At 42.2% G+C, this 19743-nt stretch overlaps 2 protein-coding genes across 2 annotated transcripts in view; one reads left to right on the forward strand and one right to left on the reverse strand.

Moving 5' to 3' along the window:
- Positions 1-11996, reverse strand: part of LOC110971667 (formin-like) — a 43875-nt gene extending 31879 nt beyond the window's left edge. The window contains exons 1-5 of the mRNA XM_051955660.1: positions 9587-11996; positions 9324-9444; positions 7482-7543; positions 4968-5668; positions 2159-2300 (exon numbers count right to left, since the gene is read on the reverse strand). Of these exons, the coding sequence (XP_051811620.1) occupies positions 2159-2300; positions 4968-5668; positions 7482-7543; positions 9324-9444; positions 9587-11419 (2859 nt within the window). The 5' untranslated portion in view covers positions 11420-11996. The remainder of the gene's footprint in view (positions 1-2158; positions 2301-4967; positions 5669-7481; positions 7544-9323; positions 9445-9586) is intronic.
- Positions 1-19743, forward strand: part of LOC110965537 (actin, alpha cardiac muscle) — a 215229-nt gene that overhangs the window by 56174 nt on the left and 139312 nt on the right. The window lies entirely within an intron of this gene.

Below are 19743 nucleotides of genomic sequence, written 5' to 3' on the forward strand. Positions count from 1 at the left end.
AAAAAGCTATTTTGGTGCAGGTGAAAAGGCTCCTTACTGGAATATTAGAATAAGCATTGTAATTATAAATGCAGTCAAAAAAATTGCATGGAAAGATGTTGCAAACAAACAAAATCACTGCTCTCTTCTTTAGTGCCATCAAGCAATGAGAAAGGAAGTAGTTTGGCATCTGATCCAAAGCGTACCTAATAAAAATGCTTAAAAGAAAGCAGCTGCTGCTCTTCTAGGAATTCTGTATATCATTCGATAACATTTTTTTTTAAATTGCTAATGCTGCATTTCCCAGAGGCTGTATCACTGCCTCCGTCTCAGCACTGCAACCATCTCGGGCCCAAACAGGCCACTTTTAACCACCTTGAACCTCCCACAGCACTAATGGTAAACAACATTCATTCTGAAGTTCTTTTGCCCTCCAGTGAAGTTCAACATTTTGCTTTCTGCAAATTGGTTGTCGAGTGGCCTCCCCTTTATCTACCGTTTAATTTGTCTTTATTCACTTTCTTCCCCATAAAGTCCCTCGTCTTTCATCCATTTGCCCTCTACTAGTAGCAGATAGTCTTCAATCCCACTCTTATCCCTTCTTCCCCTCCAAAAGACATTGTTTCTCTTTGCTCTTTGCCTTCTTTTCCTTTCTTTCCCACCCGTCAACCAGCTGAATTTCTTGGAAGCGATCATCAGCTGGTGATTCAGATGATTACTCGCTAAAATGATTTCTCTCCCTTTCACCGAGTATAAACTTTCAGGAATAAAAAATGATTACGTAAACAAGTTTCTATTATTTTGACGACCTCTTCAGTGAGTTGGACTTCCAAGCAGGCTGAAAACAGCCATGCCTTGACGTATGCAATTTTCCTCTTCAATCCTGGGGCTGGAATCTGAATGTTCTCCCATGGCTCTCAACACAGGCCTTCATACTAAATATAAAACTACGACATAATCATAGTAGTGGGAACAAAATGTCTAAACATAGATATCAAAATTAGCCAGAGTGCCACGAACGTCCTTTTAAATACTGCAGTAAATGCAATGTTGGACATGGAATTTTGTGACTGATATGAAAACAGTGTTTCCATAAGTGGGGTCAAAACCTCCTCCGGGCTGATGTAAGCCCAGACAGGAGACAGTTGGCAAGATTTGTGTCTGGATGTGGCTGTCTGAGTTGGATCAAATGTTGGACGGTTTGAGTGACCGGACTGAGTGGAGAGATCGAGGGATGGAGATCAGGCACAGAAAAACACACACAAATACACACTGTAGCCCTCTGGAGCAGAGTGGAGCCTTCACAGATTGATCAGAAAGGGGGATGTGTATGGATTTAGTGGGGAAAGTCTGGGGCAGTGGCCGATTTTTAACAGCTTGGACGCCACAGCAAGGACCGCGAGGCAGCCAGGATGCTGACACAGCGTTGGCTGCAGAGAGAAGTGCAGCGTTGCAGCATTTGACCGGACATCAGCAAGGGGTGGGAATGGTAGATCAATCTGGCAGAAAGCACATCTTTGTCGAATTTTCTCAACTTAACCTTGAAACTGAAAAGCATAGTTCTGAATCTCTACCCATACTTCAATCCTGCACTGCTACTAGAGGGACACGGACACGGACACACACACACACGTTTGTACTTCTATCTTAGTGAGGACATCCATAGGCGTAATGCATTTCCTAGAGCCTTACCCTAACCTTAACCATCATAACTGATTGCCTAACCCTAATCCTTACCCTAACCAAACCTCAATTCATACCTGTTCTCTAAAAACAAGTCTTCACCCTCAAACATGGCTGTTTCAAAGTGAGGACCGGCCAAAATGTCCTCACTTTGTAAAAATGTCCTCACTTTGATAGTTAAATGCAGAAAATGGTTCTCACCATGTAGCAAGTACAAGAACACACACACACACGTTTTGGCCCAGACCACGACCTGGCAACTGCAGGCAGCAATCTGGAGGAGGACTGGATGAAACTCACAATCCATTTCTTAACGGTTCACCTTTTCCTTACTGGAATTTATGACTTAAGATGACGGCAGACGAGAAGCCTCTTTTAAACAAAGCGAGATAAGAAAGTGTGCCCTCAGGTGGCAAAAGGTAGCAGTTGTGAGAAGAATTAAGGGGTGAAAACAGAAACAGAAGCTGAGACATTAATAAGATATAAGTGACTTCACCTTCTTAGGCTTGGCTTTCTTCTCATAGGTGTCCGACAGGGGCTTCTTCTTCGGCTGCAACGTGGCTTTAGAGAAAAGATCCTCAAACTCATTGGCATTCACAATGTTCGGCTCCTTCAGAGAACCCCATAATGTGTTGTTGCTAAAAACAAAAAGAAAATGTCCTTTATTATACTTTAATACAGATTGTTGCATCAAAACTGAGGTTATTGGGTGCAAAACATTTGATCCCACTGCTAGTAATTTTAAAGAGCAGACGAGTAACATTGAGGCTAAACAAATTGAAGGTTCTATTTGTAGAAGCTCGTTTGATGTTAATTCGACCCGTTTTCCATTTTCCATTTTGCTGTTAGACAAAAACTTGGCGGTGTGGCTGCACTCTTGACTTAAAAAAAAACAAAACACTGTTTATGAGCTAGGTGATAAAAAAACAAAAGTTTAGGACAAGCATGTTTCTATAATAAAGGACCATTTCCAGAAAGGACAAAAATAAGGGAGGCTGTGTTTCAGAAGTTGCTGAGTAACACGGAAAAAACAAACAGAGGCAGAGGCAGGAACAAGAGGCGTTCAAAGTCAAGAGGATGTACGGCACTTTGCCGTTTCAAACACATCTACTTTTCACTTTAAACTCAACTCATTGGTTTGTGTTTGCGCTGCCCAAGTCTGTTAATCAAATAGACATTAACAGCACCATCGTGCGGCTTAACACCAAATAAGCTATTCTAAACAAAGGCTTTAGAATGATGATGCTCATGATTTCAAATTATCTTTTCACACATCGCAGTCCTGCAGGTCATTCCTCACAAGTCGAGGCCCATTTTCAAGGGGAACGAGAAGCAGGACACAAAACACTAACGCATGTGCTGGGAGGCTTCTCGTGGTTCAAATACCAGAACAATCAACTGCAGTGCCACAGTCAGTCAATGAGGGTCAAATAAGTCCAGTTGTTTCTCTGTGCCGGTAGTGGTGAGAGTTCTTATCTGGGTCAGCCATGAGGTTTTCTGTTGAAGACATAATGATAGCGTCTAAAAAAGAAAAAAAAAATCCTTGATTTCGCTCTTTCTCAAGTCCAATGAACATCCTACGACTCTGAGCCCAGCAGTGCAGGAAACCATCTTGGAAAAGAAAATTACATCCAAACCTCTTAAAATTTTCCATGCAAGACAACTGTCTAACTGACCAGATTATGAGTATAATTGAATTCAATTCAACACTTACCATCCCCCCCCCCCTTTTATGCAGCTTCCCGAGAAAGTCTGCCCTGATGCTTCCAGCTGTGCTTTGTGTTTCAGCTTACATTCAGGCACTGGGCATCGTTTCAAACCTTATAACTCGAGACTCTCACACCATTAACAGAGATCACACAGCTGATCCAGCTATAGTTAAACATCTGACCCATTTAATGCTCCTTTATGGTTAAATTTATAGCTGACATGAAACTGCTGTAGTCAGTCAGTCCTCTAGTATTGGGCCAGGCCCAGTGAAGGAGCACAAACCACAACTCAGCTTCCCCCACTAATCCAGCCATGGAAATACAAGGCCATAAAGCTGGGGAGCTGGCACTTGGAGGTAACAGCTACAGCCACTGTAAATGGTCTGGATAATCCACTTAGTATTACAGTGTATCTCAATACTTCCTTGCTTTTAGACAACAGTGTGTGGTACACTGACCATGTCTCTAAATTTGCTCTGGATAGGAGACTTCAGGCCTCATGTAAGACTCCATTAGCCCAGGACCAATGAGGCCTACAGTTTCAACTACTCTGGGATAACAGTACCACTCTTTCAACTCAGATTACTGGGTAAATGTACGCAGGCACTAATGCAGCCGCCCCTAGAACAACAGGTTTGGATTGCTGACAGAGGTGAGACCAAAAGCAATAAAATAGAAATCATCAAATGAAATGAAAATAAAACATATGTGCACTGTGATGACCTGCCTCAGTTTCCTCAGACTTTCTAGTATGTATGCCTAATACAGCCTGGCCAAACCTGGAGTTTTAAGAAATTTATGGTCATAAATTATATCCTACAAGCTAATCCTGGCTTATAACAACTTGGTTTTTAATTTTTGTAGTTTTGGCCACTGTTTCTATGCTGCTGAGCAAGAGAGAGCATGAAGGGAATTAATTCAAAATGGGAACAAACTGTATCTTGGACTCTGTTGCTTAGATTCTGGGTCACAGTCACCTGACAAAACACATTTCAGGCCGTAACTAAATGGACTAATTCTGACAAGTTTTCACACATATGTATAATAGGATAAGAATACTACATTTTAAATCTATTAGGTTAAAGTTCTTGCCTGGGCAGACATGGATTAAAACTGAAACTTGTCGGGTGGCACAGACAGGTATTTAAAGAGTGTAACTGTAGTTATCAGATATATTAACATGGACCTCACCAAAATAATGTCAGAGATCAGGGTGCACAGAAATGATTGGCTTAACAAAGCCTGACAGGACAAAAAACTAAAGCAGTCACATGATCAGATAGGCCACAGGTTTTGCCTAATTATCCAAGTCGTATTATTTGGAAGTAAAATTCAAATCGAGGGCCTAAAACTGTCCCACAGCCCCTGTATAATTACAATAAACCAGGCAGGTCAAAGCTGGACTGTGAAGACATAAGTTCACCAGTGTCTTCACCTTTGGGGTTTGTTTAAAACCTCTATGATATTCATACTGCTTATGTTTCTTGAAAGTCTTTTTTTTTTTTTTTTTTTTGCTAAATCTCTGCACCGCTATGATAATAGGATTTAAACTGAAATCAAAGGGAAGAAGTGAATTTTACACAGCGCTGTACGTACTTATTGTCCTGTATCTGTATCCTGTTCCAGTACAGAGGCTTCATGGGACAGGCGGGCTCAACGGCAGGTTTCCGTGGGGCCTTCTCCACCTTCGGGCCAAGGCTAAACCCACCCATCGGGGGAGGAGGCGGGGGTCCGCAACCTGGAGGAGGTGGAGGAGGAGGTGGACCACCTCCAGGTAGGCCGGGAGGAGGAGGTGGAGGCGGTGGTGGAGGTGGGCCACATCCAGGCAGGGGGGGAGGAGGAGGAGGAGGGGGCAGCAGTGCTCCTGCGCTGCCTGGCAAAGGTGGAGGAGGTGGAGGAAGGGGTGGTGCTCCTGAGAGACCTGGTGGAGGAGGAGGGGGAGGAGGAGGTGGTGGTGGAGGGGGTCCAGAAGGTCCTGGCGTCGACTGAGCTTTCAAATTCAGTTCGATAGAGTCCAAGTTGAGTTTTTTGGGCAGGTTCTTGGTGGGGCTTTGAGCGCCTCCATCACCCTCAGGGCTCTTGATGAAGGTCTCCCTGTCCGTCTGGATCCCCACAGTCCTGCAGGTCTTCAGTGTCGGGTCGTCGGCAGTGGACACGGCAACATCGCAGAGCTCACCTCGCTCCTGGCCTGTATTGTATGACCGGTCTCTTTGCATCCTTGCAATGACTCCCTCCAGGTGTGACGTGGAAACGGCATGTTCACCTCGCAGCTGGAAGATCTGAAGCTCGAAGTCGGACTGTAAAGAGAAGATGTCAGATAAAGAAACAAATCCAGAGTATCAGGAACTTCAGTCAGCAGACAGGTAGCTAGACAGAGCTTTTCCTAGAATGGATGCAGATTGCAGTGTATGACTATTCTTCAGAGTGCTACATGAACATGATTCTTGGTTAACAAAAAAAAACCAAAAACAATTACACTTTTATATTAATTAGTTTCAACCTTACTCCCATTAAAAGTTTATCTAATCTGAGGTTAATAAGCGACTCTTTCAGTGGAAATCTAGTCACTCCGTTTTTCATTTGACATGTCAAACAATGAAAAACAACAGAACCAAAGCAAAGTATTGATTTGAGCCAGAAAAGGAAATTGTTTTACAATAAATCCTACACATGTTCCTTATTAACTCATGTCAGTTTAGAAACAGAATTAGGCACGTTCCCACCCTTTGTTGTGGCCTCACTGTGGTACATGTTACTCTGTGTCAGCATCAGTCCTTTAAAGGTTGACATTGAATTAAAGGCTTTCAGCTGACGGGCTGAGAAACCAGTTCTGAGGTCAGACTTTTCAAGGCAGCAGTCCATAAAGCAATTTATCAGTGGTACAAATTATATAACGTGGCCAGAACTACATTCTTTTTCAGTCTTTTGGGGTTTCCAAGTACAAGTTTGGTTCTTGTTTAAGTTGGCAGATGAAAAACACCTGTGGTACACTGCCGCTAACCTTTTCTTTTGATACATGAAAAACTGACACCTGTAAGAAGGATTTGGAAAGAGCCATCGAGTTGGAGGAAAAAGAGACGTCAATCACAGATCTGTCTGTGTGTGTTCAAGTTTGAATGAAACATTAAACTCCATTTGGTTACCCATTACTAATAATCAAAAGCATTATGAAGTATTTGGAACATACTTTTGCAGTAAAAATGTTAATCTTGGTGTCAAAATTTTGCCTTACACAAACCTTTGCTGAAGTTACTTTCATTTTTGATTAAAAGAAAACTTTTCAGCATTTTTCCTTCAAACATAATAGGCTATTGCTCATGGCATGTAACCAGTCAGACAGAGCTGTGGGCAAGACGTTGCTCCAGTGGTGACAGCTGATGAAGAAAAGCAGTGGCATCAGAATCAGAGAAATGCATTTTTCAACAACAACAACAATAACAATAATAAATAACAGATCTGGTAATTGCCCCATAGTTGATCAATCCCTAATTTTGATCAGTATATAATTAAATAATTCATTTAAGTTTCACTTTTGGTACCAAACTGATTGTCACAGTTAGAATCACAGATTACAACATGATGAAAATAAAAAGAAGCCGTTTCTTTTTCAGTAATTGTTTACTTATTAGGTGCTCGTAGGTAGGCTAAATGCAGTTATTTCCATTGCAAAACAACGTGTTTGGATTAATTTAGTGCCTCCACACAGCACTGTAAGAGTTCAATTAAATTCATATACAATATATGTTTCTTAATAACACAGATCCTATCTGGCAACTTTAAAACCTGTGACATTTATAAAGGTGCAGTGCTGTGGGTAAGAACTCAGCGTTTCGTGCTGCACCTGAACATTTCATGTTTACTTGGTGCCATCTTGTGGTTACAAGAGTGAACTGACAGGACAGACTATATTCTCATAGAGCCCATTAATGGAACTGAATTTACTGTTCATTTATGTCTCACACATAAGATTGATAGCACAAATGCACAGCTAAACTCTGTCCTGCATTTATCATATGAATTAAATTTAATTGTTCCTGTAACTCTGGTCGAAATGTTTCTGATGCATTAAAGTTTCCGGTCAGCGTCTGCAACAATCATATGACATCTTACATGCATCCTCTCCAGATCTTCCTTGCACTCTCTCTTCAGCTGCAAGAGGGCAGCCTGGTGCTCTGAAAACAACCAGAACAAGGACACTTGCATCACAACACAAACTCACTCTAGTAGCATTTTTTAATGACCAAATACACACTTTAGTACATACTCAAATCAATAATCACTGATCATTGTTGTGTTTTTCCTTTTTGTTTGTTTACAGACAGAAAAAAGGGCGTGAAAAAGCTGTGCTTTTCCAAACTCAAGATGGCATTTTAAACCACTATCAAGCAAAATCTGCAACCCAAGCCACCCAAACAGGTTGTAGTGTTGCCTTTTGTGGTAAAGTCGACAGCAGGGCGGGTCCACTCTTACTATAAAAGGCAAATACAACCCAACCAACCAGTTTAAAAATACACCGCTGTGCAAATGAGGGGCCTGAGAAAAACTACTTGTCAGGTTGAAAAAAAAAATAATCTGAATTTTTTTGGTTCTTACAGAATAGTATAAACTCACAACATAACGTATCTAATGTCCATAATACATACAGTAATATTTAGGAGCATATACACATTCAGAGTACAACTGAAACACAATAGAGGAACTTTGAATAGAAAAGCATAATTTTAACACTATGGAAGTTAGTTTTCTAATCAACTACTGTAAACTACAATATCATGGTGCTCATAAACAATCCTCTTTCGCTTTCAGAGTATTTGACAGTAAAACTTCTGTCTCTTGATTCTATATTTTATTAGTTTTTTCCCATGAACAATTAAGTTACAGTTAAGTTCTGTTCACATGAAGAAGATGGTCCTTTATGTAACTGATGACTTTACGAATGTAACTGACGCACAGACTAAACAACCTGTAGTTGTACTGAGCTAAATTATACTGCACTAATGATTAATCAGGCTAATCATAAAAATCAACACAAACAAGATATTTTTAATAGGAACACTGCATGGAATTAGTGTGATTTTATGAGCGCTTTCATTTTGCGTCATAAATGGGTGAATGATCTCACAAATATTTCTGAGATATCTACGTGATATCTGCGCACATGTCTTGACTTATCTATATGACTCACAGTCTGGACTTTAGCTCTGCCTCCCTAATTGTACACAGTACTCTCTTTGACAAGAGCACAGCTGGAACATGGAGCACAGATCACAGGAATAATCCACAGTAGTTAGTCTTAATCTTTTCTCCGGGATGAAGCGACACCACAGGGAACATCTAGCAGCTGTTACTCTGCTGCTGTATGCTTGGATTCACCAGTTCTAGAAACTGAAAGCCAAGTGTTTTACTTTGTAATTTAATCAGCCTGGTGTGCTTTTAACCTATTTGTGTGTCGCTACACCTTTAGAGTGCATAATGAGCCAAACATGGCGTGTGCTGCCTAGAGTATGCTAGATTCTATTAAATTTTTTTTTTTTTTTTTAACCTCAGGAACACCCACACATGCTATTCTGTGGTGTCACAAAACAGCAGCAGCAAAAACGGCATCATTAAGGTGCAGACACAGCCTCAGTGTGTTCTTAAACGGATTTAAAGGAAGTCTTACAACCTGCTGCTGATACTTGGCGAGCTCTGCGTGATTTGTCTCAGGTATTTAGAGGGAAGTGTGATCACTTAAGGGATAGATAATGGTGGCTCTACTTTTTCCCCCCTACGTTTTGATGTTGGGTTTCACCTAAGACCATTTCCCCATACTGGAGATCGTATCTCTACTGGCTTCTGTCCACAAAGCCACAAGGCATGTCGGATTAACTGGCCTGATCCTCTGTCAGCATTCCTGGTCTTAGTTGCAAATACAATCAACAGCGTCTAAACATACGTGCTTGACATTCTTACCTGCTTCTGTGTACTTGAGCCCCACCTTCTCTTCTTCATCCTTAGGCTTGGGTGGGGGCCACACCGCCTGCAGACGCCCTGGAGTCCGGTCCTCGTTGTCTGTAGGGGACGTGACCTCTGTCTGTGGGGAGAAAACATATGCATCATCATGAGTGCATTTCAAATCTCTGTGGTAAATAACAAGCATTTGTGTAACTTAAATTCGACTAAAATATCTGGCGTAGTGATTTGATTTAATATGTTATATTGTTGTGTTTACATACGCTGATCTCTGTAGGAGTTTTGAGCTCCTTGCTAGGAGATTTGGAGCTTCTCTCAAAAATAAATCTCAGACTTTCCTTGTCATTCTTGATTTTCTTTTTCACTGCATCCAGATCCAACTCTTCCGTCTTGCCTGTTTTGACAGTCTTGGGGCCAAAAATATTCCTGAATGTCTCATAGGCCAAGTCTGAGGTTTTCTTCTTTTCAGGTGTGGATGCAGGACTTTCTGGGCCAGGGGTTTTATCTATTGCAGCCTCTTCTTTATTCTCAGAGTCTTTTTTGCTGCGTACAGGATCAGCCTCCTGCCCATCTTCTGAATTTTTAGCGTCATCATTGTCCAGGTTGAGCAGCTGGCTGAGCTGTCCCATTGCATTGCTTTTAGTTTCTGAGACTGATTTAGGTTCTGCATGTTTTTTGACTGGAGAGGGTGGCTTCTGCTCAGTAAAGAGCTTGGTTTTATTTACGGTCTTCTTGAGGCTGAGCAGAGCCAGATCAGTATCTTTCTCCCTCTGCTTGATTTCTGACATCACCTCCCTGTCATTCCCCACTGCTCCTTTCTTCAGCACCCGCAAACCACTGAAGAGAGCTGGCATCTGGAAGTAAGGGGGCGTAGAGAGCGCTGTGCTCTTGGTTGGGCTTGAAGTGGAGGAGGTAGAGGAGGTGGCAACAGATGAAGCCGGTGGCAGTGTAGCTTTTTCTGGTGTGTTTTGTGCAGCGGGACTGGAACATACTTTGTCACCTGTGGACTCTTCAGGTGCAGATGAAGATAACGTGGATTTGTGGGACCCTGAAACCGTCACACCAGCAGTGTCTGATTGCTTCTCCAGATTGGAGGATGATTCAACTGACATTTCAGGAGTCTCAGAGCTAGAGGGACCAGTAGAGGACTTCTGGCTGGTCTGAGCTTCCTTAGATTCCTCCTTAGCTTCAGCATTTTGCTCACATGTCTCCTCCTTTGGTGTAATGTCCATCTGCTTTAATGGAGAGGCCACATCAGCATTATCGCCTGCACCCTCTAAATCCAGATGCCCAGTGATGACTGAGGGAACAGGCTGAGAACAATCGATGCCAGCATACTCCTCATTCTCATCTGTTCTTGCATCACACATGGCCTTCTCTCCAGCAGCCAGTGTTTCTGCGACTCCAGATTCCGTGTTAGTGCTCTCTTTGGGACTGCAGCCATCTCCCTGTTTGGAAATTGAAGAGACCAGAACTTTCCCAGCACTAGTTCTGCTGCCAAGCTTATCAGAAAATAAAATGGCTTCTAAGCGGGATCTCTCTCTAAAATTATGTGTTCTAAACACAGGCACTTTGTATTCTGCTTCACTGGAAACTTTCACTTCATCGCCATCCCCTGGGTTCACTGAATTATCTTTCCCAGGTAGAGCAAGCTTCTTAGACCTAGCAAGCCTCTCCAACAGACTAGTGCTGCTGTGGGCTACCTTCTCATCCTCATTTTCATCCTCATTGTCGCTATAGGTTTCCACTCTCATGACCTGGACCAGATCGGGGTCCACTGAGGCTCCAGCTGCTACTTGTTGTTCACCAGCATCCTGAGCTGATGATTTAACCTTCTGTTCTGTATCACAGGAAGCAGTCACATCATCCTGAAGCATATCCTCCCCCTCTTGGAGCTTGCTCTCATCATTAGTAGCTTGACTACCTTCATCTTCAGGAGTGTCTCCATCTGACAGCTCCCTGAAGGACGTCAGAATGGCTGATTGTGCGTCTGAAGAGGCAGAGCGTCCCCCTGTGAATAAAGTGCTAAAGACATACCGGAGAGAACTAGGGGGCTGCTTCTCAAGTTCACTGGAGTTTTTACTTGCACTGTCCATTTTTGTTTAAAGTGTCACTCCGACTGAGAACAAGCAAAGCTCCGGCAAAGTGTCCATTGAAAATGTCACAAAAGGTTCATCTGCTCACCTCCAGTTATCCAAGCGGCTCCTATTGCACCCCTCTGCTGGGAACAAAAGGCTTTTGTATGGACAAATCTCTCCAGCTTCTCTTACCTTCTCCTGGAAGGAGCCAAATATAACAAAACTATTTTGTAATCCTGTTTAGTCACGCACAGTTCGCATGTAGTGGACTTCCAAACTATTACAAAAAGACCACTACTGACTGGATGTTATCAGTAGTGGAGTTCAGTCTCCTCTCTGTGAGTAAGATTCCCATGACACTGCAAGTGAAGTCAAGCTGTTCAGTGGCTGGAAGCATGTCCTGCTGTAATCTCCCTGGGATAGCCGGAGAACAGAGTTCACCTGCCTTTCACAAAAGCATTTCCACTGCTCTGCCAAGTTGAGCAATCTTATCCATAAAGTTTGTTTAGAATCCACGACCAAATAGTTTTTCTGGTCTGTCTTCTTTTGCGAGTTTATGTCTCAGTTTACAGGAGAACCCCGTGTACTGCAGGGTTAGAAAAACCCCTCAGGTTGAAACAGAATAGTTTCACTGGTCTACCCAGTGTGAGGACGCCTCCTCTCAGGTCCCTCCCTTCCTGGGAGGAGACCTGCAGAGCCAAGCAAGCACCAGGTGTCTGATTACCTCTGCTCACTTCCGTAAAACGGCCATAGAGGTAGAAGAGCAAACAGAGAGATCGAGTTAGTTTGAGGTCAGGTAGAGACCTGAGGCGGTCCAGTAAAGCAGTATTACACCATTAAGCGGTGAGTTACTGCAACACAGGGCTTAAGACGTGGTGATTAGTGAGGGTGGCCACAGCCAGCTCGAGCTGCTAACATGCTAACGTGTGATTAGCAGCTTGTGAACACTCAGACTAAACAGGACTGAATACAGCTGGACAGAAAAATATGACATTTTGATTCACTTACCTTAATCATGAATGTTAACCAACTTTACATACTGAGCACTGACAAATTACATCAGAAAAGAGGCTAAAGGCTTAAAAAATACAAGCTAATGCTAGATAAAGTTAGATGCTAACAAGAAGCTCTATATGATGGAAGGTAAACATTAGTTATGAGACAAAAACAGCAGACAGAACCAACTTCTGTCAGGTATTACCATCTTTTTTTATACCTTATCCTTAATTTGTCTATATACTTTGATAGTCTCTTGGATAAATGTCAGTAATGAGTTATTGAGGAAAACACAAGAATGTGGTTGCTCATAGCAACCAAAGGTCACCCTTCTTGAATGCATTCCTTCAGACTGCCTGATTAAGCAGCACAGTGTGAGCTAGACCTGCTAAAGGGCACACTTGGCTTTAAATCATGCTTGCTAAATGTTTTTCATCCATTTTTATACAAAAAATAGAATGAAACAATAAAAAAAGGATCAAAGAAACACTGAAAGTGGGAGAAATAATTACTCCAGCAAAAAGACGGTTCAATAATAGAAATGCTGTAAGAAGTGATTAAATGATTAATCAGTTCGTTATCAGCTATTTTGAAAATTGATAAATATGTCTTTTTTAAATAAAAGTCTGAATTTTCTGATTCCAGCTTCTTCAATTCGAGTATTTTCTGTTTTTTCTTTGGATGAAGGCAAACTTAAATATCTTTGGGTTGTAGACAAAACAAGACATTTGAGGATGTCATCTTGGGCTTTGGGAAACACTGATCAATATTTTCCAACACTTTCTGACACTGCTTAGATCGAACAACTAATTAATCATTAATAAAAATAACTAATTAATAACCAACCAAAATAATCATTAGACACAGCTGTAGTTGTAAACATAATGTGTCACTGGTATAATTTAATACTGGAAATGTGGGTATAAAAATATCACTTACAATTGCATTTTCTAATGCAGCATTAAAGAGGGCTTCTGTGGTGAAGAAATTAAGTTATGAAAAGCAGCACAATTTTACACACAGGCCTGGCTGTGATGTGAACTTAAATATGACATGTCAGTTCAGTAGTGACGTGTTCATGTACAAGTTACAGATGATGTTAAAACCAGCCCATATACCTGGGTGGTGTCATCACCTCCCTCCCTTTGTGTATTAGGCCTTTACATAGCACAGAGATTGCATCACGAACAGCTGAGGTGTGTCTTTCTAATAACAGGAAAATAGAAGACGACGATGATGATGACAGTGAAGCCGCTCCAGTCAAGTATGTAAGATCACTTTTACAACAATACAGAGTGCCCAATTCTGTGCAGTACGTCTTTTGTTCTGGTAAGTTAACTGATTATGTGCATAGTTTTGGCAGTTATAGTGTCTTAAGAAAACAATGAAGAGCTTGTACTGATACGCTACCCGCCTAAAACCTCACCCAGATAATCTGCCTCATCTGCCACAGGAATGAATGCTTGTCAGACTGCATGACTGAGTCTAGACGGCCAAGATGCTAATAGTTTTTCTTGTCATTTTCAAATCACACAGAAGCACAGTGTTTACTCCTTATTGATAAAGCCCAAAACACCAGGAAACAGTGCATTGTTTTCGGTCGGCTTTCTGTAGAAACACATAGTAGCATTACATAAGGTACACGTTCTGTGAAAAATCTTGTGTTGCAATTTGTGTAGCTATTAGGAAATCACAGTAATTACTCAAAAAAAAAACAAAAAAACATGCCAAATAAAGTTTTGGGAGTAATTCACACACACTCAGAAAAAGCTGAAAGGAAGTATTTTTTGCTTGCTCTGAATGAGAGAGGTTTGAGTGGAATGATCTCAGTCAGTTCTGGCTTAGGACTTGAGTCTAAAGATTAAAATCCATGACCTGTTAATCCATTTCTAAGAATTCATGATCAGGTGATTGAATGGGTCCCACGAGGGGGGAAAGAACCTCATGGTACACTGCACTGTGTGTGAAAACATGGACTACGGCTAACGTTAAGCGTCTAATGTGCGAGGGCCTCACCGTGCCCTCCAGCTTGGGGTAGTAGGGTGTATCCCCGATGATGTCATCCTCGGGTGGCGTGATGCGCAGGAAGTCCAGGTGATCGGGGCGGGGGACACGTGACAGGGGCTCCTGAGGGTCATCCAGCATCCAAATATCATCCTGACGCAACAGGGAATCATCTACACAAACAGACACGAGGCCACAATGTGATTAGCGCTCCGTGTTCAGTTAATCGTAGCATGAAGTAATTACAAAAACTCCAAACATAACGGCATAACAGGTGTGATGGTGTGTGGCACGGCTAAATGAGCAGCGCTGACTGAGGGAGGTTGTTTTTCTGCGTCACCTGCATGAGTAACAACAGTGGAACGAAGTAGAAAGCATGCTTCAGCATCACTTAGCGTCAAACAGGCAGCAGGAGAGACCCCTGGTTAGCTGCAGGCCCGAGGGCTCACAGCTATTTTTATCTGTACTTAGCCGGTCCTGGTCCCATCACAAACACCACCAGAAAGCCACATTGATCAGCCAAAATGAATGCAGGACACCGGATTTAAAAACAAGCACTACTCTCTGTTGATGTTGTATTTATGACACAGCTTTGCTCAGTGCTACCACTGCACTGTGTTTGATTAGTCAGTGTGTTTAGTCACCCAGAGGCCCTGATGAAGTGGAAATACACACTGGGAGAGGCTGCGCCCTCCAGACCACGCAGCATGATGAATGAACTGTTGCCATGAGACTGCTTGGAAACAAAGCTAAAGCTACACTTTAAAATTTCAACAGGAACTCAGCCCCTCTGTGCTATTTTTGCGCAGTGAGCTTGAATTCATTCTGTGCATTTCAAAGCAACTGGCCTTTAATATTTACTGCTCTGAGACACACTGCAGACACAGCATCAACCTGCAGAATTTAATTCTCCGAATAAACACACGGTATTAACAACAGGAACCACAACAAATGTGATTTCACATTTTCCACAAATAGACAACAACCGTGATATATCATGCTTAGATGCACAGATTTTATATCTCAAGAGAATCTGTCATGGCAAGCAAAAAGGGTGGGGAAGTTCATACAAATATGAGGCAGGGACAGTGAGAGAATGAGAATAAAAGGAAGGAGAAAAGAACACACTGAGGGGGACGGTGCATATCTTAGTGACCTCAATTTCCCCAAGCAGTAAGACAACACCTTGACCTGTTTGGATATAAACATCAGTTCCTGTTCGATAAGATGCTAAAATATCCCATCACATCAGTATGTAATGAGTATCCTTGAAGGATACACAGTATTGCTGGACCTCTGCACAACAGTCACTTTTGAGGACTTGGAAGATGTCCCTTGAATAAATCCCCCCTGATTCTCAGCCAAATACTTTAAATTCAGTTATGAGAGCCCCCCTCCACACAAAACTAAATGGGGGTCCTCACAGAAAAATGGAAGCATTGAAAATTCAGCCTCAGTATTCGACCACATTCAGTCATTATGAGACAGCAGCGATGCCGGCAGTCCCTCCGCTTATCTGGGACTGTGACATGTGGAAAAAGTAGGATTAGATTAATAACTTTTCATTATGATAATGCTGTGCTGCATGGTCCCGCAGTGGGAACTGCTGACTGTAGGCTGGGCTGCTTCCAAATGCAGACTTAAGCCCAGTCCAGGCCAAAGAAAGGAACCCACTGATCAGAAACAGCTCTCTCCACAATTCCTGCTTCTAGTAAAAGGATTATGCACAAAGCACCATCCACCTGCTATGAACACCTTTTCATATAGGTTCAAAGTATTTCTTCATGCCTTCAAAAGTTCCTATTTACAGATGAAAAATCCTGAATGTTTGATTGTAGATGTGAACACATGCTTCCCCTGGTTGGTTACCAATCAGTTTTGTTTAATTAAATTATTAAAGAGATCCACACTGCCACCATCTGGACAGGGGGATGAATGAATATGGCTTGTGGTCTAAACACACTGCAGTAAGGCTCTATGCCACTGCTAGAAATAGGCATAGTAAAGGAACGTACAGTGCTGCTATTAATATCTGTAAATGGAGAAGAACTCTTAGATGCATTAGGTAATGAGGACAGTTCATTTCATTATTATTGTCAGTAGATTTATTGCATTCTAAGATGAATGCGAACACACACAACAACACACAGTGAGCTTAAGTTATTTGCCCTGGGAGAACTGACCGCTTATTGCTGTTTAATCTTCCTTCTGCTCCAAAAGCCCAAACTGAGTGTCCATAACTGAGAGAACATAGTGCTGCTGTGATTGTTTTTTGCCTACTGACTGGCATAGTTAAAGTAATGCACTGCCAACCAGATCATCCCAAGACAAAGCAACATCAGTCCACACACATACACACAGCACACTGCCCTTAAGTACACTCCTGTCTTTCAGACATCCACAATAAATACAGGTGTTTCCAAGAGCAAACCTGCAGGTGTTGACTGACAGTGCAGTTATCTGACAAAGAAACCACAGCGTGAGTGAGCAGCTGCTAGGCAGACAGGATGGGAGTTCTGTGGTAACGCAAGTATTTCAGTTTTAACAATAAACCTGTCTGTGTTTGGTGAGTCTCAGAGGCCACCTAACGTCTGAACCTGACAGATGTGTGCCAGCGATGACGGATTAAATCTGCCACTCACTCCAGCAGCGGTCAGAAAAGCTTTGCGGAGGGCAATATCCAGCACTCGGAAACAGACATGAAAGCGGCTAAAAGCAAAATTTTTAAAATCTTTACAGGCTACTAAAGCACGGTCTGTGTTTTTAGTTTGCAAGGAGCAATTAGTGATTTCTGTGGGCGAGGCAAGGCAGAAATATGATTCATTAATTATACATCTGTATAAATACAGAGCTTTCACAAATCTACACTGCTCTGTCTCCTCCCACAGCACACATTCACACTCCTATTAAAAATACTCAAAGCCTTACTCAGTGTGCCCCATTTCATCCGGTAAAACTATAACCTCATCATTCAAAGCAAAAGAACTGGGCCATGGTGGCATGCTGAGTACTTCTGGCAACCTCCACCCCACTCCATCACTTGTAGCCAGAAGGAGAGTCATAGACGTTTGTATAAATCCTGAAAAATGCAGGACTTATAAATCACCCAGCTTCTTATTCCGCCTGTCATTGCCATTTCTTTCTACACAGGCTTGCTGGCTGTGCATGGCTGTTGGGTTGGCTGTCAGTGCTAAGGTCTATGTAATGGAGTTTCAAGTGGAAACTTAGGGAAGACTGCTGTGGAGCCCCATCTGAGAAGCGAAACAGAGACGTAGCATGACATGATGCTCACAGAGATGTCATTATGTATGCATATGGTCGGAGTTTTGAGGGCTAATGGGATATACAGAGCTTGGGAAAAGGGTGGAGTGCTTTAATTAGCCACCAACTGGGGGAACAGGGAATTGGTCAATTTCACTGAAGAGCAAAGCTTTCAAGTAGTGGCACATTTAAAGCCAGTTATGGCTGAAAGCCTGAAATGGAACATAGCTGACATTTGCCAAGATGCTAGAGTTACAAAGTCATTTATTAAAGAAAACAGGTTCTAGAGAAGGACCTTTGTGCCCTGTTTCCTTGTATGCAGCCTGCAAACTCAGAGTAATAGTGTGAGACAGAGAAGCTCTCTGGCTGTTATGGCAGAATAGACTTCATTATCTGAATAGAGTTGGTCCTTGTCTTCACTGGTGCACAATGCTGCATGGCACTGCACTTTGTGTTGAATGACAGCTTGCAGGGGGAGCGGGTGAGGCACTCTTTCTCTGCACTGATCAGTTTCATATGACCTTGCTAGAACATATTGGGTAATCTGATTATAGTATTGGCTGCCATATGTCAGACAATAAGCAGGGAATTGAGAAAGGGAGGGGTGAAGAGAGAGAGTGCGATGAACGCTATGCCCGATTGGCCTGAAAACTGTGATTCTTTAAAAGCAGCTATAATAAATACTATCATCCTGTCACACGTCCTCATGGACGATTAGGATCAAATGTGAAGGAGGTCACTTGTAGGACAAAACTATACAATTCCACTCAGCTCTGTAAAGGTTTAAAAGGTCCCACATTGTGTAAATTCATTTTGGAGGTTTAAACTAAAATCTGTGATAATATGAAGATATTTACTTCTGCTGTTGCGTAACCCCTCCACAATTAGACAGCCTCCCAGTTTTACAACCAGTAAGAATTTTCTTGAGCTGCTGATGAACAGTCATCTCGCTCACACTTTGTATAATCCTGTCCCTTACTTCCTGCTGCTTCCAGCGTTAGCTATTCAAAATAAGCAGCTGCCTCATGGTCCGCCATGTTTATTTACTGTCTAGAGATGCTACTGCTAACTCTAAAATGTCCCAGCCTAGAAAAAGTCGTACTAATGTTCTGCTGTTGGCTGCCAGAGTGAACATAAGAGTCTTCAAGTACTCCCAGCATCTCAGCTAATGTGGCAAACTTACCATTAGCTTTGATCGTATGGCCCCAGTTCCTGGCTCAGAGGGACATTCAGAGATTGTAGAAACTTTAAGATCTATTTGAAAACAAGAAACAAGGACTGGGTGGGTCGTTACGTTTTAATGTCTTCCATTGGGCTTCAGTGCAACCTAAGGTTGACCGTGTTGTTTACATTAGTTGGCATCTCTCCTGGGCCAAATATACTTTTAGTGCTAATAAAGCCATTTTTAATTTTAGATATGGACTTGGTTTTAGTTGTGACTATGAAACTGTGACTGAAATTGCAGGCCACAGAGACTTTGTGTTCTACCGAATGTCACTCCAGACATTTTGACTCTAATTACTAATTAGAAAATCTGATTTTAAATTCTCTGTTCTATTAGCTGCAGTTCTCAGCAGTCGGCAAAACGGACTTGGCTGGGCAAATCAGGGACAAGCATATAAACAGGAATTCTGCATTGTTGCTATTCAATGTGAATGGCATGTAGCTTTTTCCCCATGGCAATGTAACTTATGCAACCTTGCATTACTACAACTGAACAGCTTGGTGGTTTTTCTAGCCTACAGCTCAACAAGGTTTGCAGACAAATTGTATGCCATCAGCTGAGAGTCTCTACTGCTCATAGAGTATAGATGTTTCTTAAAGCTCAATGAAATCCAGAACTCTGAACAGAACCTCCTCCGCAGCAGGTTAAGTAAGCAGCACCAGTCACCATGTTGATCCAGGAAAGTTAAAAGGAGAGCAACCTTCGTGACATGGAAAACTCTGATTTTAGACTCAACAACAGCAACAAGCTCGCCAACCGATTAATCTCGCCATCGTCTCACACATTCATTGAAATTTGTAGTAGCTGAATGACAATAAACTGTTTTGCTATGCGCTGCCAATTATAGACACAGAGA

The sequence above is a fragment of the Acanthochromis polyacanthus genome, chromosome 1, assembly GCF_021347895.1.
Source record: "Acanthochromis polyacanthus isolate Apoly-LR-REF ecotype Palm Island chromosome 1, KAUST_Apoly_ChrSc, whole genome shotgun sequence".
Taxonomy (NCBI): Eukaryota; Metazoa; Chordata; class Actinopteri; family Pomacentridae; genus Acanthochromis; species Acanthochromis polyacanthus.